At 59.8% G+C, this 25033-nt stretch overlaps 1 protein-coding gene across 8 annotated transcripts in view; it reads left to right on the forward strand.

Moving 5' to 3' along the window:
* The window catches only part of HDAC4 (histone deacetylase 4), a 297060-nt gene extending 282439 nt beyond the window's left edge, over positions 1-14621 (forward strand). For all 8 annotated transcript variants that reach the window (XM_032390141.1, XM_032390404.1, XM_032390320.1 and 5 more), the window contains 3 exons: positions 8988-9072; positions 9505-9646; positions 10005-14621. In XM_032390141.1, coding sequence (XP_032246032.1) covers positions 8988-9072; positions 9505-9646; positions 10005-10044 — 267 coding nt within the window. In that variant the 3' untranslated portion in view covers positions 10045-14621. The remainder of the gene's footprint in view (positions 1-8987; positions 9073-9504; positions 9647-10004) is intronic.
* Positions 14622-25033: the final 10412 nt, after the last annotated feature.

Genomic DNA, 25033 nt, shown 5'->3' on the forward strand with positions numbered 1-25033 from the left:
GGAAGCTTGAGCGCCTGTTAGGGTTCCTCCAGGAGGTACATCTCCGAGAGCTGGTTCAGGCTCACCCCGAGGCTGCCCTCCTAGACCCCCAGCGGGGACATGCAGCAGATGGTGGGGCCAACAAGGCGTTTGAGGAGGGCTCTGACGGGAGATACAAAGCGGGGTTCAGGCAGGCCCTCGAAGGCACACATCAAATTTGACTGCGTCCAGTAAGACAGGGTGGAATGATGACGTGTAGACAGGTCTCCAGTGGTGGGACGTAGGGCTCTATCCTCAAGCCGTTTGCAGTCAGCATTGCTCCCTTTGACTCGGGTGAGCCCCACAAGGCCCTCTGTGGACACAGCAGGATGGGGTGCGTGGCCTGTGCCCCTCCAGGCTGAGGGTGGACAGAGCTGACAACATGGTGTTTGCAGGCAGAAGTGAGGTCAGGACCCAGGTCCTGGCATCAGCCATACAAGCACAGGATCACGGGTGAGCGTGGCCTGATTTGGGGTCAGATCCTTGGGCAGCTCTGTGCGTGTCCTGTGCGTGAGCTGGCCTGGCAAGGGGAGGAAGGCCAGGTGTCCCCGGGGAGTGTGGCACCAAGGAGGAAAGCATGGTGTCTCAGTCTTGGGCCCACACACCCAGAGGAGGGCGGTGACCAAGTGGGCACAGTCTTCGAGCAGCAGTCATGGAGGAAACCCCTCTCGGGCCTCCTGGGGCGGTAGCCCGCGGTGGCTGAGCTCAGGGGCTGGAGGAGGAGAGTCAAGATCCTCCGCACCAGGGGTGAGCAGGACCAGCAGTCAGAGGCACCAGGGCCCGGCTCCCCGTGAGGAATTGCTTTGCACCCACATGCCCCGTGGGGTCCGGAGCTCGTGCTCCCTGGCCACCGTTGGGGCGGGCCATGGCCGGCCATGGGGGTGTGGGCGGTGGGCTTCAGGCGGCTCTGCTGTCCCCTGACAGCCTTCTGTCCTGCATGGTGTCCATTTTAAGCTAAGTCCCCAGTAGACCCCAGAGCCCTGTGACATGTCTCCTTCCTGGTCAGGTGGATTGCACTTGACTCTTCTAGAATAGAACACCAGTCTGTTTTTGAAGTGTCCACATTTCACCCACTCTTTTTTTACATAAAGCAATCTTCTCCCCCCTTTTTTGTTAGAGTTTAAAGGCAATTGAGTAATATATCCAAACCGTCCTGAAGCTTTTTGATTCTTAGAGCTAGTTATTTTAAAATAACAATAAAGAACTTGGCTTTCAGCTCATGCCTGTTCTTGCTTCCTGGGTGTTTGCTTCTCCAACAAGAAAATGTTCTTTTCCTTAAGCACATCAAAGAGCAGGAAGCACTCGTTTTATCAAGGTCTCTTAAAAATCTTTCTGGTGCAAGAAAGCTGGGCCGAGCCCCACTCCTCTGCCCCACAGCCGTTGGGGGCTGGAGCGCGGTGTGTTGGACGGACACTTCGGCACGCACTCCCGGCGGCGTGCTGCCTGGAGCAGGGGGGCGGGGCAGGGTGGGGCAGGGCCACCCCTAGGCTCCAGCCATGAGCGGCTGTGGACGTGCTCAGGGACAGCAGGCAGCTGGCAGAGGACGCCGCTGGCATGAGCTGGGAGCTGAAGCTTCAAAGAGTGACCAGGCGGTGGCCCAAGGCCCCCGGAGGCTGACTGTCATGAGTGTGGCCGAGGGCACAGAGCCCCCTGGGGCGTGGTCCACAGTGCTGATGCCCCTGGAAGGAGGACGAGGACTGAAATCTGTCCCTGGGGAGCAGCCCTGCTGAGGCCAAGAGGCTGTGGGGGAAGCACTGGCTGGACCGACGGCGCTCGGGGAACAGAGAGGCGGGAGCCAGCTAGCGGGCGCAGTGCCGAGGGGAGGCTGGGCAGGGCCTGGTGGGCACGGGCAGGCGTGCGTGCAGTGGGCGTGGGGTCACACAGCTACACGTGGTCCTCCTGTGACGTCTCCTGTGTCCTCTGGATGGAAGGAGGGGCAGGCGCACCTGCTGTGTGACCTACATGGGCCGGGGACCTGGCTGTGTGACAGCCTGGTGCCGGCCAGAGAAAGGCCCCCAGTGGGGACGGGACAGGTGCCCCTGAGGACGGGGGCCTGGCGCCGCCATCGCTGAAGTTTTCCTGGCCAGCGCAGGTACTCCCAAGCACGTAGAGTTCTATGCGTTCTGACAAGCATGAGCGTGGACCCAAGTTCTGCCGGCGTGTTTTAATAACCCTTCTGTCAGGATGCTGTCATCTGTTGATCCTTCTCACCTAAAGTGTGAGCCCTTTGAAACTATGGAGCAGAAAATGATTTCCATACCTAAAAAGACAGCGGGAGCCCTGAGCAGCTGTTACCGGACCAAGCGTGGTCTGCGTGGGGCAGAGTTTTCTCGTCCTCAACGTTGGACGGTCTCTGAGTATTTTCCTGCCCACTTTTGCTAAGGCCAGCTTTTTAAAGACTGAACATGATAAGCCTCATTTCCAGTGTGGTTCTGAAGTCTGCAGACTCAGGTGGGGGTGGACGCGGCATGAAGGTCGCCTTGGGGTCTCCTGTCTGTCACGCTCAGGACAGGACTCTGCCTATAGCCGGCCCATTGTTCCCCCCAGAAGAGCCAGCTCTCAGAGCAGGCCCACAGCCCGAGTGCAATGCTTTGGCATTAAGTGACCTATTTCTCCAGCTGAGCTCCCCTTCCAGATCACAAAGACCCCAAGAGGTCTGGCCCGTGAGGGGTATGGCCACGCGCCCAGCAGGGCCGCCCTCTCTTGTCCCTTAGACCCCTCTACAGTGTGGGTTCCGACTCTCATTTCTCTACTCCCCTCGCCTACACCCCCACTTGACCCTGCCTGTGGGAGAGTCACTGCTGCCTGCCAGGGATGGACCAGATCACCCCTCTGCTCTGCACCAGCCGGACCCGCCCTCCCCTCCAGCACTTTGCCCCCTCCCCCTGCCTGGCCACAGCCTGTCCTGCTCCCCAGGGAGCCGGGGCTTCACCTGTCCTGCTTCTTCCTGCTCTTTGCTCGAAGGTCACCTGCTCAGTGAGGGCCCCTCTGCCCCCTGCATGGACGTAGCAGCCTGCCCACCCGCACCCCGTGTCCCAGGACCTTGTTCGGTGCTTTTCCATGGCATTCAGCACCTTTGGACATTCTGTTGGGTTTACTCATCCAGTATGGTTTTAGGTGACTGGCGGTCCTTCCCCGGGAAGGAGACACTGTAAGGCTGGGGGATGGGTGTCTGCTTTGTTCACTGACAAACCCCAAGTTTGTAAAACAGGGATTTGCACTTAGTGGGCTGCCCAGAAGATATATATTAAATGAAAGAATAGAATCCCAACTAGTAAGGGGGTAGTATTTTGCGTCATGAAGTTTCTCCCCTTTCCTGGTCCGTTTTTCTTAAGTCGAGCCTAGAAGCAGTCTGTCACGTCCCTGGCCCTGGAGCAGAGCCCAGCGCTGGTTGCTGCATGACTGTGGGGCGAGCTGACCAGGCGCCAGCCTGCAGGGCGTTGTCTGGGGGCTCCTACTCTCAGCCGCATCGCAGCCTCATGCTGACCCCTTCCGCTCTCCCAGTCGTCACTGGACCCCGCGGAAACCAGCCATCACCGCTGCTCACTGTGCTTGCCTTTCTGTCCCTTTACCCCTTTCTTCCTGAGACTTCCCTCGGGCTTCTGAGCACCCTGCCTCCGGGAGGGCACTGTGCCCTAGGTTTGTCGTGGTCTCCCCCGGATTCCACGTAACTGCATGACAGGCAGAGCGGACAAGGTTGCCGGCATGGGGTAAGGACCCTCCTTCCTTGTTTGCCCCTTGTGCAAGCACGCGGTGAGGCCTCCACCCTCCAGCGGCCTTTGCCAGGTGCTAGGGACAGAACGAGCCAGCCCCCATTGCCAGCCCAGCTGCAGCGTCGATGCGTGGGCTGGCCGATCCCCCAGGGTGGCTCGAGACAGGGGAGCTGACAGTGGCAGAGGGTGTTGGGGGGAGGGTGACATAAGACCCCAGAGGGCCAGCTGCCCTGGAGTGTGTGTCCCGCTGGGAGACGGGCCATGGGGAGCCCCCACCCCGGGACGGGGGAGCAGCTGAGCCAGGTGTGCCCCCCTCGCTCTGATGCACCCCTCTGCTTCAGAGTGATAATTTATGGAATGAGTTATGTTCCTAAAACCCTTTTTGTTCTTAAAACAGAACTTCTGACAAATACTAGAGTCTGGGCGGAACAGGCAGGCAGGATACAGTAGGCTCTGATGACCCCGCCCCGGTGGGTGGGGCTTCGTGCCAGGGCGGAGCCTGGGCTCTGCTCCTCACCGCCCTCAACAGAGGACCTGGCTGGGCAGGCCGCTCTCGGGGATCACTGTCCCCGCGAGGGTCCCCGCTGCGGGGGTCAGCAGAGCCGTCTCTGTCCTGCCTGGGACCCAGCGGGTTGTCGCAGCTTGGCGGCTGGGGTGAGCTCCCTGCACCGGGCCTCGGCAACACCTGGCATCCTGACACTTGAGCTCTGCCAGTAGGAGGGGTGAACAGCACCCAGGGCGGGGCGGGTCATTTCGTCGCTGCTGGTGCCGAGCATCTTCCCAGGTGCCTGTTGGCAGCTTAGACTTTCTCTTCTAGTGAAGTTCACGGCTTTGGCCCATGTTTCTCCTAAACCATATTTTTCTTGTTTATTCTTAGAGGGGGAAATTGGATGGATGGGTAGGTGGGTGAAAGGCAAGATGGGCAGATGGGTGGGTGGGCGGACGGACTGATGGACAGTTAGGCCTCTCCTCTTTTTCTGACCCCTGGAGGAGTGAGCGCAGGATCAGAGTAACCTCTTCCTTGACTGCGGGAGTTCTCCTGGGCCGTGGAGATTCGCCCACCTCGGCCGGTTGTCCTCGCCGCACCCGTGCCGCGGGCCCTCTCCCTCCTGGTGCACATCTGTGCCTCGGTGGCTCCCTTACCCAGTCGTATCGGAACTTGTCCAGTTGAGCCGTTTCAAAGAACCAGCTTTCAGCTACAGTAGCCTTCCCTTTCCAGAATTTGTTTTTGCCCCTTTTCTGTGTATTTACCTCTTTCCCCAGGAGTGTTCTCTTGCTCCCTTCCTAAACTGAGCACCTACTTGCTCTGACGTCTGCATTAGGCTCAGTACTGGCTGCACCTCGCACGCTGGTACGTGGCATTTTCATTGCTTTTCATTTCTAAGCATTTCCTGCTTTCCGGGGACCCGTGATCGCTGTGCTATTTAATTTCCAACCTCACAGCCGCATGGTTCTCATTTGTGCCCAGTTTCTGACCGACGCTGTGCTAAGAACAGGTGTGGTGGTATCGTGGGGGGAGCGGTCTGCCTGCGTAGACGTCCACGCACGTTTGAGGGAGCGCGCCTCCTCCGCCCCATCCGCACACCTCTGTCCATCGCCCAGGCTCGCCCGTGGTGCCCTTCACGTTTGGTTTTCTCTGCCGACCCCGTCTGCTCCTTCTGAGGAGGACGTGCACCACCCCTCGCATGGCGCGTCTGCTCACCTCCGTTGGCTCTGGCGACGTTCACTTCCTGCGTGTTAAGCAATTTTACCAAATGTGCACAAACTTTAAAGCATCACATCCTTTTGATGAATTGGCATTTTTGTCACCGTGTAGAGCCGTCCTTTACGTCCAGCCACAGTTTTCCGTTTACGCGTGTCGTGCGGGGAGCCCGCCACCTCCTGTCCAGTTGCTTCCTCCATAAACAGCGCGAGGCTGGATTCCAGGATGGGTTTTCTCGATAGTGCACGGCTGCCCGTTAAGTGGACACTGGTCCTTACGGTGGGTTTGGTTGCGCCTTGTTTTCCGTGGCTTTGCTTTTTCCAGACTCGTTTCTGCGTCTCTCTGGTCTGCGTGCTTCCCCCTCTTCTGCCCTGTCCCCACGTGACTGAGGGTCCCCCACATGGCGCCCGTCCCCTCCGCTGGGGGGAAGGTACATGGCTGCCAGTTGCCAGGGGCGACCCTTACAGGTGTCAGCACATCCCTGTGACGCGGTCAGTGGCCTCTTCCCTCCCCACGCCACCCGGACCCACGTGGGGCCGCAGACCAAACACAGCACGCCCCTTTGGACGTGGCTTTACCGAAAAGTCACTTGCTTGCCCGAGACGGACCCGTGCCGGCCGCTGTCCTGTGTTTACTGGCTCCGTTGGGCAGCCCCCGCCCCGGCCCCTCCCGGGGTGTGTGTGCGGTCCCTGACTGGCCTCTCCCCCTCCTCCTTCCGTCCTTCCTTCCGTCCTTCCTTCCTTCCTTCCTTCTTCCCTCCTTTCTTCCGTCCTCCCTTCCGTCCTTCCTCCCTTCCTTCCTTCCTTCCTTCCCTCCTTCCCTCCTTCCCTTCTTCCTTCCTTCCTTCTTCCCTCCTTCCTTCCTTCCTTCGTAGTCACTGACTTGACACCATTACTGTTGTTTAATGTAGTCCCTGCGTCCATGGCCTTTCCTGCATTCGTGTGCATCATCTCCCCTTGCTTCTCCGACCACCAGCCAGGACCACAGTGCCTCCAGCACACCCCGTACATTTCCTGGCAGAGGGACACCAGTGTCACCGTCCCCTGTTTGTTTGCCTTTATTCAAGTTGTGATTTTACCCTCGTTCTTTTTTTTTTTTTAAGCAGGCTCCACACCCAGCATGGAGCCCAACGTGGGGCTTGAACTCACGACCCTGAGATCATGACCTGAGCTGAGATCAAGGGTCAGACGCCTAACAGACTGAGCCACCCGGGCGCCCCTGCCCTCGTTCTTGAGTGACAGGGCCACAGTTGTGGCCGACAGTCGTGTTCTCTCTGGACGCTCTGAAGCGACCGCACGCCGTCTTGCTCTCTGCCGTGTGGGAGCTGGTGGCTGGCGGGCTGCGTCCCCCTGCAGACTGTCCTTCTCCCGCTCTCTGCTCATCCCCGGAGCTCTGCGGCTTCGCTCCGGAGCACCTGGGTGTGGGCGTGTCATGTGACTCTTCCTGCTCGGGTCTCGTCCCCCACCCTCTGGGACACAGACCCTCCCCCTCTGCCCGCTCCCCATGTCCCCAGTGCGTCCAGAGTCATTTCTTCGGCTGTCGCTTCCAGGTTACCAGTGTTCTCCTTAGCTGATAGGAGTTTCCTGTTCCTGTTGTTGCATTTTCATTTTTAGAAGTTCTGTTTGGCTCTCTTTCAAATCTTCCAGTTCAGTTCAGTAATCCTACATTTGTCTCTTATTTTTAATACGTACTAAACATACTTTATAGTTTAAAACTGATCATTTCAATAATCAGTCTTTGAGGATCCAAATCTGCATTTTTTTACTAGACTTTTAATTCTGGGTAGCTTTGGACCTAGAGGAAAGTCGCAGAGCTGGCCCCCAAGCTCCCATAGGCCCTCGGACGGTCTCCTCTCGGTGCCATCTGATCGCGGTAGAGCCTTTGTCTCAGCCCGGGAGCCAGCCCTGACCCGGCCCTGCTGGGCCAGACCATGCCCGGATTTCGCTCGCCTTCCCACGACTGCCCTCACCGTGGCAGGGTCCCCATCCTGGACCCCACTGTGCGTCTAGCCGTTCCATGTCCTTACTCTCCTCTGGGCTGTGGCAGCCTCTCAGCCTTCCCTTGGTTGTCGTTTTTGAAATGTTGATAATTTTCAGCAAAGAACACCAGTCAAGTACTTTGTAGACTCTACCTCAGTGTATGTCTTGTTTTTCAAGGTACTCCGCTCCACCTTTGGAGAGGGCGTGTGTACACAAATTATGTGAAGTTCTTCTTGAGGAACATGTGTCTCCTCCTTGTTACTTATTCGGTCATCAGCGCAGACTCCTGGACACTCCACGCTCCGAGTTACGGTCCAGAACCGTGCCGTGGTCTCTTTCCCGCCTGGCCTCGTGTGCGTCCCTTTAGCCCGCCTGTCATTTCCTGAGCGCTCCCTCCATCTCTGGTACTGCAGGACGCGCCAGGCTCTTCTAAAATCTGCCGTGCCCCAGCCTCGGGAAAGACCAGGAGCCTGGCTCCTTTTCCTGGAGGGTGGTGTTGGAGACCCTGCTGGTTTCTCCGGAGCCCCGACCGCAGTGGCTGACTTCTGTGTGTTATGATGGCTTTGGCTGGGGACTCAAGCATTCTGGAACTGAACTGAAAGCCCGAGGCAGCAGCCTCATGAGGGGGCCCACGGCTGCTCTGCCAGGCGCCCAGCCCCTCCGCTTACGGCGTGTGAACCAGGCAGGTTCTCAGGGAGACCGCGGCCGGCGCTTCCCTTCCCTGCAGAGCCCAGGCTAAGAGCAAACCTCTCCCCACCAGGTGTCTGCGGGTGCGTCGTCTGCAGGAGCCTGGCTCATCCCTGGGAGGGCTGTGGTCATGCCCGCGCAGGCCTGCACGGCCCCCAGCCTGTCCCAGGATGTGTGACCACCCCAGGCAGTTCCAGCTTCCTTATGGAACCCAGCAGATCTCCCCTGGTGTTGTAGGCTTGTCTAATTATTTAAAGTTTTTTAAAATTATTTTTGTGTTTTCATGATGTATTTCCCCAAGTGTCTTAGTTGTCATGTTGCAGACGCCCCGGCGTGCCCTGTGGGTCTCTGACTGGCTTATGCTTCCTTATTATCCTCTGCGGTCTGCACCGAAGGGGACACTGGGAGCACAGGGCCCCCCTCGGAGAGACTCCGCTCACTGTCTTCTTTCTTTTACCTTTTCCCCATTTTGTGAAGAAGATCGTCAGTGGATGTTCAGGCATTCTTACTTGTAAGACTACAGACGTGAAAGTGGTATTTCCAAAGGTTCTCATTATTTCCCTCATGCTGTGTGATGGTGTGGATGGTGTCTCAGTGGGTCCCAAGCAGACATCCTTCTGCACCAGCCCGCCCCTGGATGTGGTGTCCGCTCACGCAGGAGCTCACGGATACACCTGACGGTCCCCTGAGAAAATATCTCAAAGAAAATAAATCTACTTTTGTTTAAAAAAAATCATACGGTAAATAGCAAAGCCATGTTTGGCTTTTCCTTCGTCTCTGTCCACAAATACACTCAAGAAACCGACTTTGTCCCGTTGTAATGTAATGTAATGCGCATGGGGACTGATGCCCTGTGCGTTCACTGTGTATTTATGTATTATTTTCTAGCTTGATCCTCTCCCAGAGAAGGTCTTACAGCAAAGACCCAACGCCAACGCGGTCCGGTCCATGGAGAAAGTCATTGAAATCCACAGTGAGTTGCCTGGGCCGCCCGGGGGCATGGGGTGACCCAGGTCACTGAGACTGTCCCGTAGGTGGGTCTGCCCTGTGGTCCCCGGTGCACACGCTGGGTTCCCACCAGCCTTCCCGCTGAGAAGCCCCGTGTGCGAGCAGACACCGAGTGACTAGCTCCGGCCTGGCCCCCCTGCTCGTTCCCCTCACGCTGAGGCCCCCCTCGTCTCTGAGGGTCCCAGGGGAGGCCCCCCAGACCCCCGGCCCATCCCAGGCACCCCTGCCTCAGGGAGGACCGGACTCCACTGGCCGCCTCTCCCAGGGGCCCAGTCTTTGTGAGTTGTGAGCCAGGTGCTCCCTGGCTTCTGGCTCCTGGAAGACGTGCTTTTAAGGGCGCCCGTGAGGAGTCAGGCTTGAGCGGGGGGGAGCCCAGTAACCATGCCTCTCCGCTCAGGCCAGTACTGGCGCTCCCTGCCACGCCTCTGCTCCACGGTGGGGCGCTCGCTGGTAGAGGCCCAGAAGTGCGAGAACGAGGAAGCCGAGACCGTCACCGCCATGGCCTCGCTGTCCGTGGGCGTGAAGCCCGCCGAGAAGAGGTGAGCGTCTCTGCCCCGCCGGCGGGCCCTGCTGCCCACGAGGCCGCCCTCTGCCCACAGCCCGGGCCTCGGCCGTCGTGGGCGGGACGTGGCTTCTCCCCGCAGCCCTGCCTCGTGCGCGGCCAGCCGGGTGGGGGATGGAGGGACGGAGGGACGGAGGGACGGAGGGCAGGGGTCCCACCACGGCCACCTCTTGCCTGCATGAAAGGCCCGTGGGGACCGTCGAGGAGCCTTCGCTCCGAGCGGGGCCCCGTCCCGGCCGCCTTCCGGGGGCAGGGGCGGTGGGCGGGTGGCCGGTGGGCGGCACTGCCCTCACCCCGCGGGCTCTGTGTCTCTGTTGTGCCCGGCGCCGCCGCAGACCCGACGAGGAGCCCATGGAGGAGGAGCCGCCGCTGTAGCCTCCCGCGCAGCTGCGGGCCTCTTGTTTGTCTGTCCCGTCTCGAAGCTCCGCCGGCAAAGCTCCTGTTTGTGTGCGGCCTGCCCGCGTCCTCTGACCGCGGCTGGAGCGGCAGGGGGAGGCCTCCGCCCGCCCGGCCCGGCTCCCCGGCGGGCAGCCCTGCGCGGACCGGGACCCACTGGGAGCCGCGCTCTCGGCTCCCTCGACGGAGGCCGCGGAGGAAGGAAGCCTGTGGCGGCTCGCGGCAGAGCTGCCCGCTCCGTGGCCGCGAGGGAAGGAAGACGCAAATCAAAGATCTAATAATACAAAACAGACTCGATGAAAACTGGTGCTTACAGTTGATTATTACCCACAATTCCACAGTCTCCGTGTAAACCACTCAACGCATCCTGTAGCTTCTTTTGTTCAAGAGAACGTTCTCTCGGGCTCCGGCCCGTCCCAGAGCCCAGCGGTGCACCGCGGCGCGTGCGGCGGGGCCTGCGGCGGGGCGGGGGGCCGGGGCGGTGCGTGCGGGGGAAAGCTGGACGCACACCGAAACGGGAGCCTGCGGGAACTGGCTTTGGTTTCCCCAAGCCATCGGAAGATGCGAGTTTGTGCCTTTTTTTTATTGCTCTGATGGATTTTTGTGGCTGGGTTTTCTGACGTCTGAGGAACAATGCCTTAAGAAAAAAATAAACAGCAGGAATTGGTGGGACAGTTTCCTGTGGCTGCGTGCTGGCCCGGGGTGGGGGGGCTCCGGGGGCCGCCGGCCTGCAGGCCCGGGTTCGCTTTAGTGCTGTTTAAGAGAAACGGAGGTAGTTCCAGCAAAGTGGCAAATACTGTTGGGGGTTTTGAAGTCCAACAAATTTTAAATGAATCCAAAGTGTTCTTTTCTCGTACATCCTATAACAATTGAGCATCTCCATTTGGTTGTGAAGCATGTCCTAGGCACACTTCCAGTGTTATGATCGGAATGCTTTTTATTAAAAGCAAGTAGCATGAAGTATTGCTTAAATTTTAGGTATAAATAAATATATATATGTATAATATATATTCCAATGTATTCCAAGCTAAGAAACTTGATTCTTATGAAATCTTGATAAAATATTTATAATGCATTTATAGAAAGAGTATATATATATAATAAATGCAGATCGTAAAGGTCCCTGGCGAATGAATGACTTGTGAATTAGACATCAAGGTGCTTACGGAAAGGGATCTCGTTTGAAACTCACGTATTTTTGAACTCCAGATTGGATAGCTTTCAGATCGCCAACACGTTCGCCGCTGGGCAGCTACCCAGCCGGTGTGTGCTTTCGTTCCGCTCTTTTCGGACAGGACCCCTCCCGCTCCAAGCCTCCGTGCACATATGTACCTAATGAGTTTTTATAGCAAAAGATATAAATTTGTTGTTGATTTTTGTATGAATTTTTCACAAAGAGATCCTGAATAAGCATTGTTTTGTGAATTTTACATTTTTTCTCACCATTTAGCAGTTTCCTGAATGGTAACAATGTCTAAAATTTCTTTCTTTCTAACTTCTTGCTTGTACATTTTTTTTTTTAACTTTTAAAGGTTGTGTTTTTTTATCATTTTCATCCTTGTTTATTTCTGTACAGTGAGCAGTGTTGTGTGGCAGCCGTTTTCGGAAAGTGAGCTCGTGGGAGTCGGGGGACGTGCGGTCTCCACGGTGACGCCAGCAGGGCGTCTGTCCCGGCTCCGTCCCCGCGGCTGCGTCCAGACCGGGGGCTCCTCTTCCCCCCACATCGGCAGTATTATGGGGGTGCTGTGTCCTCCCCTCCGCCGCGCTGTGGGCAGGGTCGCTCACCAGACACCGCGGGCCGTCAGCACTCACGAAACTCCTGTTTCAACTTCTGACCGCGTTGTCAGGACAGCATTTTAAAATTCAGTTTTCCAAAGACCTTTTAAAGCATGTCAGCAATGCATGGGGCCCGAGCGAGGCCCACGCCTGTTGGGGGTGTCCCCCGCTGCAGCCGCATGGCCGGGGTCCTGGCCGGACGCAGCAGGCCCCGGGTTTTGGCACCTGTGGCTGCGGGGAGTCGAGGGGCCCCTGCTGCCTGGCGAGCCTGCGGGGACAGCACGGATTCCTGCCCCGGGCGGCCAGTCCTCGCTCTTTGTCTCGTTGACAGTAACTGACCGTCACTTTTTACTGGTAACTTATTTTCCAGCACTTGAAGCCACCAATTTCATTCCAAAGCATGTACTGGGTTCAGGCACAGCGCTCCCGTAGGAGGGAACCCCGAGCCGCGTCCCTGAGTTTGGTCCCGTTCACAGGGTAGCTTCTGAAGGAGACGCTGATGCAGCCGGACTTCCGGCCAAACGAATCCAAATTCTTGGATCGGCTCGGTCGTCGGGATGCTGGTGGTCAGGCCCAGGACGGCGGTCCCAGAGCAGGACAGAAAGGTCTCGGGGCCCGTGTGGCTTTCTCCTCCCGCTGACCCCACTTTGCTCGGAAGCCCACCTCGGCGGGAGCGCCGGTGTGTGGGTGCCACGTCGGCCGTCGGGGCCGTCGGGGCGTGAGCGCGGCAGCAGGGCCCGGCCCCTGCACGCCCGTGGGACCCCCTGCCGCCTGCCGGCCGCGGCTCTTAGAGAGGAAGAGGTCATCTCACGCTTTTTACGGTTGACTGGGTGAGGGAGTTCTCCGCGGCGGGCTCCCTCCCGCTCTCCTTCGGGAGACGCCCTCCGCGGAGAGGCCTGGCAGGGGAGCGTGCTGCGTTGGTCAGCTCACTCCAGCGCCATAGACGTGCTTAAAGCATTACCGTGTAGCCTTTTCTTTTCTTTGAAGACACACTCAGCCCTTCCCCGCCGCCAGCCGCCAGCGCGGGTGGCGGAGGGCCTGCCCCAGGGTCTGCGGGACCCCACGTCAGGGAGGGCCCTCACCTGCCCTCTCTGGCCCCGGCACCTTTAGCCTTTTTCTTCCTTTGCAAAGGCCTCGGGGGCACTGGCCAGCCAGGGGTCAGCGAGCGAGCACTTTATGTCCCTTCATGGGAAACCCCACGGCGCCGCCGGGACACGGGGCGCCCGCCCTTTCGGCTCCAGCCGCGCCATGACGTGCCCGAGCCCCACCAGCAGGCGGCCGCCAGCCCCTCGGCCCTGAAGGGCCACTTTGTCAGAGTGTTTCAGTTTTTCTCCACTTCTTTTAAAAGTCTGTTTCCAGAGGAAGGACCGCCGGGCGTTTCTCGGACGCAAACGCGGCGCCGGCGGCAGCGTTTCTGGGTTTTACTTTCAATCAGAACATTCCTTCTTTACTGGTCACAGCCATGTGCTCATTCCATTCTTTTTGTAGACTTTTGGGCCCACGTGTTTTACGGGCATTGATACATATATAAATATATATATAAACATATATGAATATATTTTTTTAAGTTCCTACAGCTGGAGGTTGCATGGACTCTATGACCGGCATGTCTTTATATTGTACACAGATTTTGCACGCCAAACTCGGCAGCTTTGGGGAAGAAGAAAAAAATGCCTTTTTTGGTTCCCCTCTCACGACATTTGCAGATACAAAAGATGGGAATTTTTCTGTAAAACCACACGAAACCTTGAAGGCGAGTCGGGGGTGGGGGGGGAACGTTTGCGTCTTCTTGAACTTATTCTTAAGAAATTGTACTTTTTATTGTAAGAAAACTAAAAAGGACTACTTAACACATTTGTCATATTAAGAAGAAAAGTTTATCTAGCACTTGTGACATACCAATAATAGGGTTTATTGTATTTATGTGGAAACAGTGTTGTAAGGAAACAACACAGAAGTCAAGGCGATCTGCCCGGCTCTCTTCAGTTGACTTGGAGGCACTCGTCTCGTTTGTCCCCTCTGCTCTTGCACAGGGCCCGGCGGGCCGGCGGCCAACAACCCCGACGGAGGAGCGGTCCGGCCCGTGGCCCGAAAGCGCCCCTTTCCGCACAGCTGTATTGACTTTCTCGTTGCTTCTAGATGACGCGTGGCTAAGAGTTCACTTGCAGCCGCGCGGCCGTGAGCCAGGGGGAGCGCCGCGGCTCACAGTCCGACTTGGCGTCTGGAGGAGGCCGCGTGTCCCTGGTCACCGAGCCGCGCTCCTTCCCCACGCGGCTCGCGGCCAAGTCCGACGGGATTGAGCGTCTCCGAGTGGAAGAAGGAGAAAGCGGACAGTTTGTTTGTTTGGGTTCTCGGTGTGTGTACCCCACGGTGGAGGCGCCGTTCTCCAGTTTATGAGACGTATATATAATATATATAAGGGGGCTGACCCTGTTCACCCAAGAGCTTCTCGCAGACGGGTCGCGGTGCCGTGGCCCCCGTGGCACCTGAGCACGCTCCACGTGGGGTCCGCCGCGGTGGTGGCCACCTGTTTCTTCTGTAATGTAATCCGTTCTCTGATCGTCTGGACCTTCCAACGGTTCTTTCTTTTGCTCAGTGGAGTTGGAGATTTTGTTCTTGGTTTTCTCATTCTCGTTTTGTTCTGTGTGGGCGGGTTTTCCCCGACAACGGTGTCCTCCTCTGACGGCCGACTCCATCCCACTTGCCCGGAGTCCAGCGTTTTGTACCTCATCAGACAGCTTGTCGCTCTTGTGGTGTAAATAAAACAGCATCTCTGGTTACTGCCGTGTGCCCGCGTCCTCACTACCTCTCACTGGGGCCCCCACCCCGGGCCCCCCTGTCGCGGGCCAGGACTCGCTTGAACCCACACATGTGGCCCCCCGGGCCCAGGCCCACGGTGCACCTGGCACCCTCTGCCCACACCAGTGGGTCCCGTGGGCAGCTCCTCACTAAATGTCCTTGCACCATCTTCTTCCCCAAAACACTCGCAGCCGCCCCCGAGGGAGCGAGTCTGCAAACCCCCCTCGGCCGCCCGGCCCCCAGCAGCACACTGCCACCCCCGAGTGACTGCCCCACGCCCCCAGTGAAGGCCGCACCCCTCCCGGGCCCCCACGTTCAGTGACTGATCCGTTGGCATGGGGGGGGGTGCGGGGGCCGGCTGGGACCATTCTCTCCCCTCCCCGTGGGTCCTGGCCTGCTTCACAGCCAGGCTTCTCCCTCTGCCCGGCCGTCTCCTTCATAAACATGGTGCACAGCAACGTGGGGTCTCCGGCGGTCACCGGCCCGCTTGCTGTGGGCAGGAGCCCGGGTGCGGCTCAGCGGGACGCCTCTGGCTCAGGGTCCTTCCCCAGGCGCCAGTCACACTGTCGGCAGGGCTCGTGTGGGGGACCCCCTTCCAGCCCACTCCCCCGATGGTGGGCAGGCCCCCTTCGCTCACCACATGGGCCGCTCCTCAGGGCCGCCTCGCCACCGGCCCCCAGAGCGGGGGAGGCAGGGAGAGCGCACCCCAGAGACGGCCACAGCCTTTTATCACCCGCTCTCGGCGGTGAGGTGCCATCACTCAGAAGCCAGGAGGCCAGTCCACACTCAGGGAGCGAGGGTGGCCACGGGCGTCCGCACCACACCCACACCGGGCAGAACCAGCCGCCTGGCCCGGCCGGGCTTAATAGGGTTTATTGCAAACCCCAGCAGCTTTGCCTTCAGAATATGCTGGTAATTCACTGACCTCTCTCAGGCCGCTCCCCCTGCTCCTCCCACCCAGCACAGGAGCCAGGCTGACCCCGCTGAGGCTGGACGCTGGGCCGGCGCCCCGGACGGGGTCGTTCTCCTCTGCCGGCTTGTTGGCCTTGCCCACTGGAACGCAAGCTTTGAACCTCTTAGGGTCACTCCTGTCTCCCCAGAGATTAAAACATACTAGGAGCTCCACAAACGGGTGGAGTGAATGATTCATTCTGGGGCTCGGTCTTCTCGGCCCATTCACCTGTTGGTTATGAGAGTTGGGGGTAGAGCTTTAAATATATGTTGGTGCCAATCCCTTGTCCAGCGCAAGTTTCAAGTACCTTCTCACCCTGGGATTCTTCCCTGTCTTGTTAATGGACAAAGTCAAACATGAGAGAGGTGCAGAGAGCAGCCCCGAGATCCCGCGTGTCCCCCCCCTGCTTCGGCAGCTGGGAGCCCGCCCCCAAGTGTGCTCGGTCTGCGCCCCTCCCCACGGGCAGGCTGGCTTCCAGGCAAGCCCCAGATGCACATCCTCCATGGGTATGTATTTCAGTAGGCATCCCTCGAAGATACGGACTTTTTCCTTAAATGTGACACAACACCGCATGGTGCTTTAAAACCTCGCGGTTCCCTAACATCAGATATCCAGCCGGCACTGAGATCGTCCCCGTCGTTTCCACACTCGGTTTGGTTTCATCAGGATTTAAACTGGGGCCTCACATAGCATCGGACGGGCCTGTCCCTCACATCTCTGCCCCGTGGGCTCGGCTCCCTCCTTACTCCCCTGGAGGTGTGCTTGCGGAAGACACCCGCCCGCTCGTGGACCCCGTCTGTGGCATGTGCAGGCGGGGCGTGGGCTCCAGCCTCGGAAGGGCCCGGCGGAGGCAGGCGTGACCACGGGGCCCACTGCTTCCTGAAGGCTTGGAGGACGGTGACGCTTCTCAGTGTTTGCAGAGGCAATAGGTAAGCAAGCATGAAGCTGCCGGGCCCCACACTTTTTACAAAAAGTAAACCCCGAGGCAGCTACAGATGGAGAAGGCTTTTCATTCGGCATCCAGATACGAAATCTGCCCACCAAGAATTAAAAGAGTAGTAGTATTAAATAGTTTAAATAAATAAGACGAATTTTAATTTTAAAACGCCTGTCACATTCCTGTCTAAGATAAACCCTCGGCAGATTGAAGTATTTTGCTCGTTCCCACGTGAAAGGGCCGACATAGTTTGTTTCTCGGAGGGCGGGGAGGGTTCCGGTCCGGAGCGCCGGGCAGAAGCGTGGCGCTCTAACCCACGAGCGTGTTGGGGACTGTGCACAGGAGCTGAAACGGGGACAAGGCTCTCAGGGTCTCGTACTGCTTCCGCATCCTCTGGTAAGAGTGCATGAAAATGGAAGCTTGGATTCGCAACTAAATTGTGTTAGAACTGAAAGACTCAGTGTCTTTATATCTGATTCCCGTGAAATACAGAATGATGCCGTGTCCCTGACTCAGTCTCCCGACCAACACGGGCCCAGTGCGTCTTCGAAGGCAGCCGGAATCCCTAACCGACAGCGGGCGGCGACATGCACGACAGTGTGCGGCCGGGTAGCAGGGGTACCAGGCCCCCCACGAACATTCGCAGGGCCTGAGGCAGCCACTCAAAGGGAGCCGCACGTGTGTCTACATCCTCAGAAAGTACAAACCTAGTTCAAAAGCTGTTAAATACATTCTACACCCACCTCCGTACACACACAGCTTGACAGAGGTACGTCCTTAAAGAGCGAAGAGGTCCAGACCAGCCGGACCGAAGTATCCCGGAAGTCCATCTCCTCCTGGCTGGGACCAGCCCTCACCCCTGCTGGGGCCTTCTAGAACCTTCTAGAGCCTTCCCAAGGGCCTGCCTCAGCACCCAGAAGGGCTCCTCCAGGACCCTTACCAGACTCTGTGCGCGTGTTTTCTGCTTAAACCTCCGGCCGGACCTTGGGCACAGCTGACAGCAGGGGGCCGCAGGTGAGCCGGGCCCGGTGGGGTGCGGCAGTCCTGCTGTCACAGGACACAGAACAGTTACCGAGAGACGGAGCCCACGGCCATGGAGGCCAGGCACAGGAGGGACACCGGGGCACCAGGGCCTCTCTGGGAGCCGAGTATCTCCACCTGCAAGACACGGTGTTCTTAGATGTACGGTGTGGTGCGGACCAGAGGCTCTCTCCCTTCCTGGTGTCCATCGGGCACGTGCTGTCCCCCGAGGACGATGCGGCACCTGTCACACTGAGGGCCAGCCACGTGCTCAGTCGTATCAGAAAGGAGGTCCCCAGAGCCAGACCCGGAGCAGAGCGGAGCAGAACGGGGCAGGATGAGGACAGCCTGAAACACAGGGGCTGCTCACACGGAGCAGTGGCGCCGAGCAGTACTTTGCGCTGAATCATTACAGAAACAAAGATTTTTCAAAGAGAGGCCAGACCAGCGTCTAGAGTACATCTCGGAAATGAAGAAAAAGTCATCTACAGGATGACTGGCCGACTCTTTCATGGGCTCGGGGTGAGGAGCCGCCAGGGAGGCCACTCACAGGGGATCTGAGGTCCTGGAGGCCGCTCCGAGCCGGTCCCCTGCGCCGGACCCCAGCTCGCCGAGGCAGAAGCCTGGCGCGAACACCCCGCAGGGGAGGGCGGCCGCTCGCCAGCCTGGGGAGGCCCTGCAGCTCCTTAGAAAGACACGGCGGAACTTAGACCCCACAAACCAACGACTGTACAATTTACTTTTAATCTGGTTTTCCTCTGTATCTCACCCTAAGCCGAGTTCTCGTCAATGCCTAGTTTGGTAGGAAGGAGGAGTTTCCCACAATAGTAAGAGTTCTGGTGGTTCCGGGGACCATTGGCAACCACGCAAATAAACGCGTGTGCAATAGGGAATCTCTTGTTCAGAAGTGTGTCGTAGGGTGGCATGTCCGTCTGCTCGAAGCCCGAGCTCTGTGGCCCCCCGAGGGCGCTCCCCCATCCACGCAACGCTGACAGCAAGTGGCATCAGCGGTCGGGCTAGCTCACTGCGTCTGAACAGCCCGGCGGGCCTGGTTTAAAGGAGGAACGAGCCCCACGGCGTGTTTCTGCCCCGTGAGACGTGTTCCCGAGGGAGACGTGGTGAGCCCTCGATTACGTTCCAGGCACCTGCGGAACGTGGCTTCGTGGGCCGTCGCACGCGGGCGGGCGTACCTGGAGGCGTGAGCCTGTCTCCCCGCCGCAGCCACCCCAACGGCCTCGGAAAGGTTTGGAATCCAGATTTAAGGGGTCAGGCAGTGAAGGCATCACTGATTCCGACAGGACGCCTGAGGCCGGGGACGACACGCGGCGCGGGCCCCAGGCGGTGCCGAGGACCGTGGTGGCCACCGCTCTGCCCTCGCGAGCGCGTGCGTGTGACGCCCTGCATCAGCTCCGCTCGGGCCCGCGGCCGGGAGCGCCCCTGCACCCAGCACAGCCCAGGAGGCTGCCGCACGAATACTTCGCCCGAGCGCGCACAGCCGGGAGCGGCGGGGCGAGGATCCGAATTCAGCGCTGCTGGGACGCCGGCCCCTCCTGTGAATCGGTGACGTCCGGGCCCCAGACCACACTTAGACTCACCGCCCGCAGCGGCTCTGGAGCGGGACGAGCCCCCCAGCACGACTCACTGGGGCGTCTGGACCGGGGCTCGTCTGCTCGGCACAGCCGACGTGCGCGGCCGGGCCGTCCTCCGGGATGGGCTGTCCTGCCCACCTGAGCGTGCGGAGCCGCCTTCCCGGGCTCCAGCCACTAGATGCGGGTGGCCCCCTCCCAACTGCCCCAGCACACACACCCTGCCCACCCACGGGGAAGGGAGGGGTGCACTAGGGCTTCTCTCCTCTCCCCGCCTTCCCCAGGCATCCTTAGTGAAATCAGATCAGGAAGCGGCTCCTCTGGGACCGAGCGCCCTGGGCTCAGCCTCCCAGCTCCTGTTGGGAACCAGATGTCTCTCAAGCACAGCCTCCGGCCACGGGGGTCTCACCACCCCCTCGTGGTCCTTCTCACCACTGGACAAGGCCAGCTGGGAGAAGGCCCTGCCTCCTCCATGGCCCTGCCCCAGCCTGGGGCCCAGCGCGTGGAGCCTCCCAGGCACCCAGGGTGGGCTGTGTGCAGACCAGGCGTGGGCGGTGGCGCAGAGCAAAGCCCACCGCCCCGCCCCCCAGGAGCTTCCCTCCAGCCCTGCCCCGTCCCAGCGAAATCTCCCCAGATCCCACATTGGGAAGGGGGTCAGGCAGAGATGGCCTTGAACCGGAGCGGCCTCAGTTCCCTAATCTGTAAAAGGAGAGGGTGGGCAGGTGGCCCCTCCAGTCCCTTGACATCCCCACGGGGCAGGGACGGTACCTGACGTGTGATTGGGACCTGGCTTGTTTGCAGTTTTGAGCAGTCGCCGTCCAGAGCAGAAACACTACACCCACACTCTTAATTCCTAACCGCGGGGCCGCAGATGCGATTTCAGGTCAAGATTGGAATGCAAATCGGATGCTGGTATTGGAGAGACGGAGCAGCGATCCGGAGGGTCTGAGCAAGGGAAACAGGGTGTCCCCTGTCTGTGCAAAGCTCACACAAACGTTTAGAAAATCGCAGACAAGTCGCAGACGGTGAGGTACAGTCGTTCGGTGAACAGAAAACTGGTGAAGCTTGGGAGCGATCTTCAAAGCCGCGGAGAGACGCGCTCTTGGAGGTTGTCTGTATTGACGCGGCTCCGTCCCTGAGCCGCTGGGAACGGTGTGCGGACACCGGTGAGTCACAAAGCCGCTGTGGGCGGAAGGTCACAGCCAGAGACAGACGTGAAAATATTTGTCAAGAACCTTGCAAACGTCCGTGCCTCCGCCCGCTGATTTCACTTCTGGGATTCTGTCCCGAGGACATAAATCTAATGACAGAAAATGCTTTCGGCACAGATGCTCGTTTCGACATTACTTAATGCAAAGTGGGAAACACCTGCAGATATTTAAGAGCTGGGAGCTGGCTGGTGCGCGGGCGGCGTGCGTCCGGGGTGGGCCGAGGCCGTGGCCCTGGGGGTGGGGGCGGGTGGAGGACGAGGACGAGGGTCCTGTGCAGCAGAGGTGCGCCTCCAAGAGCACATCCAGAGAGGAAGGCGAAGGAGTCACCTGCGAGGAACGCTCCGCGGGTATCGTCTTCCTGTCCCGAGAGAGAGAACAGGCATCGCTCTGAGTACATCTGTGTACGTGAGGGAAGGTGGGCTCTCAAGCCGCCTTTCCCAATCTCGGTCCCACAGAGCACCTGTCTCAACAGCTGTTCCAAAGACAAATGTAAAATGCGGCATTTTCTAGCACATTCCCCCGAGGGCCCGCCCCCAAGCCCAGAAGGGCATCGCGGTGCATGGAGGTGCCCCCCACCCCAAGTCGGCTGGGCCCGCGGGCTCTGTCCGTGGCGGGGGGACAGCTGCCTGGCAAAGCTGGTGGCAGGGGTGTCCTTCCAGCCCCCCAGCGTTGTCCTGGAGCAGGTTTGGGGAGCTGTCCTGAGCCCCCACAGCTCAAGGGCTCATCGCCCCACTGCCCCCAGGTGCTGTCCTGCTCTGAAGGGCTCTCTGTCCTGCTGGGGGCACAGCCCGCGGCCTGCACCCCGGGGCCCTAAGGCGGGACTGGGGCCAGCGCTCCCTGCAGTGGGGCGGGGAGTCCCTGATGCTGGGGTCCCCCTGGGCTGAGGCCGTCGTGGAGAATCCCGAGAGCACCTCCCCATAAAGCCAGCGTCTCAGATCAGCTTCCTGGGAGCCCACATTGCCGCGACCGTCACTCACGGTGCTGCCAGCGATGAGACAAGTTTTAGGAGGGGAAGTACGACAGAGGTACATCGTGGAACGCGAGTGGAATGGTGACCTCTCAGGCTGCGAGGACGGGAGCTCACACCCATGGGGGCGGACACAGATGAGCCTGGGGTCCCCGGCCGTGTCTCTTGCCGCGGCTCCCCTCCTCGGCTCGCCCGCCCACTTCTCTCCTGAGCGGCCTCCTCACCGGTGGCCTCCCCAGCCCTGGGCTCTTGCCCGAGTGCCCACTGCCCTCAACACAAGCTTCGTGCCCGGGGTTCCCGCCGCGAGAACCTGCCCGGGGCGTGTTCAGTGCTCCCTGAGCCCGCTCGGGCACAGAACACAGGCTTTCCTACCCACGAGCCCTCTTACAACAGAAGAACCCCAGCGCAGGGAACGTGCTCCATCTTGGTGGCGGGGGCTCCTTAAACCCACGACACGACCCAGCGGCGGCCCTGCCTGCACCGAGCGGGGAGGGGGCGCGGCACTGCATCCTGACAGCGACAGGCAGCGAGGGCGAATGGTGGCCCCCCAAAGATAATGCCCACGTCCGGACCTCTGGTACCTATGAGCATGACCTTCTTTAGAAAAAGGGTCTCTTGGGGCGCCTGGGTGGCTCAGTTGGTGAAGCATCTGCCTTCCGCTTAGGTCGTGGTCCAGGGGTCCTGGGATCGAGCCCCACATCGGGCCCCCTGCTCAGCGGGGAGTCTGCTTCTCCCTCTGCTCCTCCCCGCCGTTCATGCTCGCCCTCTCTTTCTCTCTCAAATACATAAAATCTTTAAAAAAAAAAAAAGAAAAGAAAAAGAAAAAGGGTCTCTGTAGGTGTAACTAAGTCAAGGATCCCAAGATGAGGGCATTCTGGATTAACCAGGGTGATAAACCCGACAACTGAGACAGAAGAGCCCCAGGGGCAAGAGGAGGTCACGTCAAGGTGAAACTATGGACGCGGAGACTGGAGGGATGCAGCACAAGCCCAGGAACCCCTGGAACCCCCGAAGCTGGAAGAGGTGAGGAAGGGTCCTCCCCTGGCACCCAGAGAGAGCGTGGCCCTGCGAGCCACGGAGGGGCCTGGGTGCCGTCATGGACCTCTGTGACAGTAGCCAGAGAGGAGCCTGAGGAGACGCCAGGAGCCAGGCGGGGAGCAGCCCCCGGAGCCCCAGGCCCCTTCCTCGTGGCCAGGGTGCGCCCCAGGCCCTGCTGCTGGCTGCCCGGGGGGCTTGTGTGGGTCTCGACAGGAAAGCCCCGTCTCCTGCAGTCAGCCGCTGCCGGGCCGAGCGCCGGGGCCTGGCCACTGCTCGAGCGGTGAGCCTATCGGCTCTGTCCCGCCGGGGGACGCCAGCCGCGACCCAGCAGCCCTGGTCACCGAACCCCTGACGCCCGCCAACGGTCCTTTGGAGGAGCCTGCCAAACCTCTGCATTCAGGGCCGTCGATGGGAACACCCTCGGCAACTCCCCTTTCTGACATTTCCAGGCCGCTTGGCGGAGGGCCCGGGACGCACCCTGGCACGTCTGCTTTTGTGGGACCGGGACCCTGCCTCCACTGCCCTTGCCCTGGGCTTGGGCGTCACAGGAAGCCACAGCCCTCCTGGACTGGGCCTGCTAGTGTCCAGCTCATCCTGACCCCCCAAAAACACTGGCTTGGGGAACAAAGCCGCCTTCTCGAGAAGCCCTGGGGACCTGGGATTCATGACTCCAGGCAGCTGTCCTGGAATTAAATGTGTCCAGTCCCTCTGACCAAGTGTGAAACACATTTGCGCACGTTGTTAACTGTCCCTGATGGATTTGCAAAGGTCGCTGCCCAGAGCCAGCATGTGGGGAATGTCTTCCCTGGCTTCTCGGCCTGGGGCGGGGTGTGGGACCCTGGCCTCCCTCACCAGGGCCAAGAGGCAACAGGGATGCGGGGGGGACGCTGGACTCCCCGGGCTTCCCGAGGGTTGGGGAGACTTCGTCCACCAGAGACGCCCAGTGTCTGGGGGGCAGTGGGGAAGTGGGGGCCTGCAGGGAGCCCCCCACCCGCGGAGGCCCTGCTGGGGAGGCCTGTGCAGCCCCAGTGCCACCTGGTGGTGCTGCCCGGAACTGCAGCCTAACTCTAACCCTGGGGCCCTGAGCCCTGACCGGGGTTGGGTGATGGAGGTGCTGGAGGGCCAGCTCCCAAAGTCACGCGTCTGGAGCCATTCCCCGATGTCTGGGGGGAAATGAGAAACGTAGACTCCTCACCGTGGCGGGGAGGCTTCGGGCCCTCGGTGGAGTTCTCCTGCTGTCCCCTGCTCAGCTGGAGGACCCCAGGGGGCACCCAGCATCCCAGGGAGCAGCCCTTCCTTTACAGGCTGCGAGGACCCCGGGAGCACTCTGCCTGGGGCTGGACCGCAGGCCACACTCTGGACCCTGTGGTGGCTCTGCTCCTGATGGCCCCACAGCCTGGCCAAACCCCCCGCCCTTTGCTGAAGGGTGCGCCGGACACTCGGTGGTGGACAGATGTCAGTGGAGGGGCTCCCATTCTGCCGGGCATGGGAAGGCAGACACACAACCGAACAGAAAAGGAACTTGTCCTGCGTGCTGGGAGGTGAGGGAGGCCGGGGGAGGAAAAGTAGAGCCAGGTACGGGGGTTGAGGGCAGATAGTGGGACAGCCTTCTGTTCAGTGGAGAGATCGGGCCAGTGCAGCAACACAAGGTAGAGGGACTGGGGTGGGGGGGCCCTGGACTGGAGACTCCGGGGAGGGGGTCCTGGGGAGGAGACTCCGGGCTGGGGAGGGGGCTTCAGGGAAGGGGTCCTGGGGAGGGGATCGTGGGGAGGGGACTCCGGGGAAGGGGTCCCAGGGAGGGGGACCAGGGAGGGGCCCCAGGGAGGGCACTCTAGGCAGCAGGATTGGGGGGGTGGGGGGTAGGTCAGGAGGGTAGCCGGGTGGGTAAAGTTTCCAATCTCAGCCAAGGGAGCCCCTGTGAGAAGAAGGGTGTCCTGACTTGAGGTGAAGGGGTGCGCTGTGTTTTCTGTGCTGAGAGCAGCATGGGGAGGGCAGGGCTGAGGCAGTTAGGAGCTGGGTGCGGGCAGTGGACCAGAGATGGAGCTGTCCCGTGGTGGTGCGCTCATGAGATGCTTGGGGACCACGGGAACAAGCCCCATGTGAAAACCAGGGTGCCCTTGGGGCACTTGCTGCTGGCCGCTACCCCTGAACCCCTTCTCTTACCCAGCAGAGTACAAGCTGGATCTAAAGACCCAGCCCAGCCCTACCTGCTGGTGCAGAAATGAGCAGAGGCTCTAAAGCCCACCAGTGAGCTGGCCGGGCTGCCTGCCACCATCAGCCAATCAGGAGGAGGTGCTTTCCTCATCAGCATATTGATCCAGTGGGAACCCTGGGGGAGCTCTCTGTGTATAGCAGGGCCTCTGTGTAGGACCCCAGCCTAGCGGCTCTGGTGGTCCCTGTGTCCCCTTCAGCTCGAGCTGGAGCCCCAGGAAAGCTTGGCCTGTGCCTTTGAATTTCAGGTCTGGCCTCGTTTCTGTCACTGTCCACTCAAGAACCTAATTCCAGTAACAGTCAGATGCTGGATACATTTAGAAAGGGGGTGGGCACCTTGGTGGCGCAGTCTGTTGAGCATCCGACCCTTGGTTTCAGCTCAAGTCATGACCTCAGGGTCCTGAGATAGAGCCCCGTATCAGGCTCTGTGCTCAGTGCAGAGTCAGCTCGAGATTCTCTCTGCCTGTCCCT

This window comes from Phoca vitulina, unplaced genomic scaffold (genome assembly GCF_004348235.1).
Source record: "Phoca vitulina isolate PV1807 unplaced genomic scaffold, GSC_HSeal_1.0 scaffold1, whole genome shotgun sequence".
NCBI lineage: Eukaryota > Metazoa > Chordata > Mammalia > Carnivora > Phocidae > Phoca > Phoca vitulina.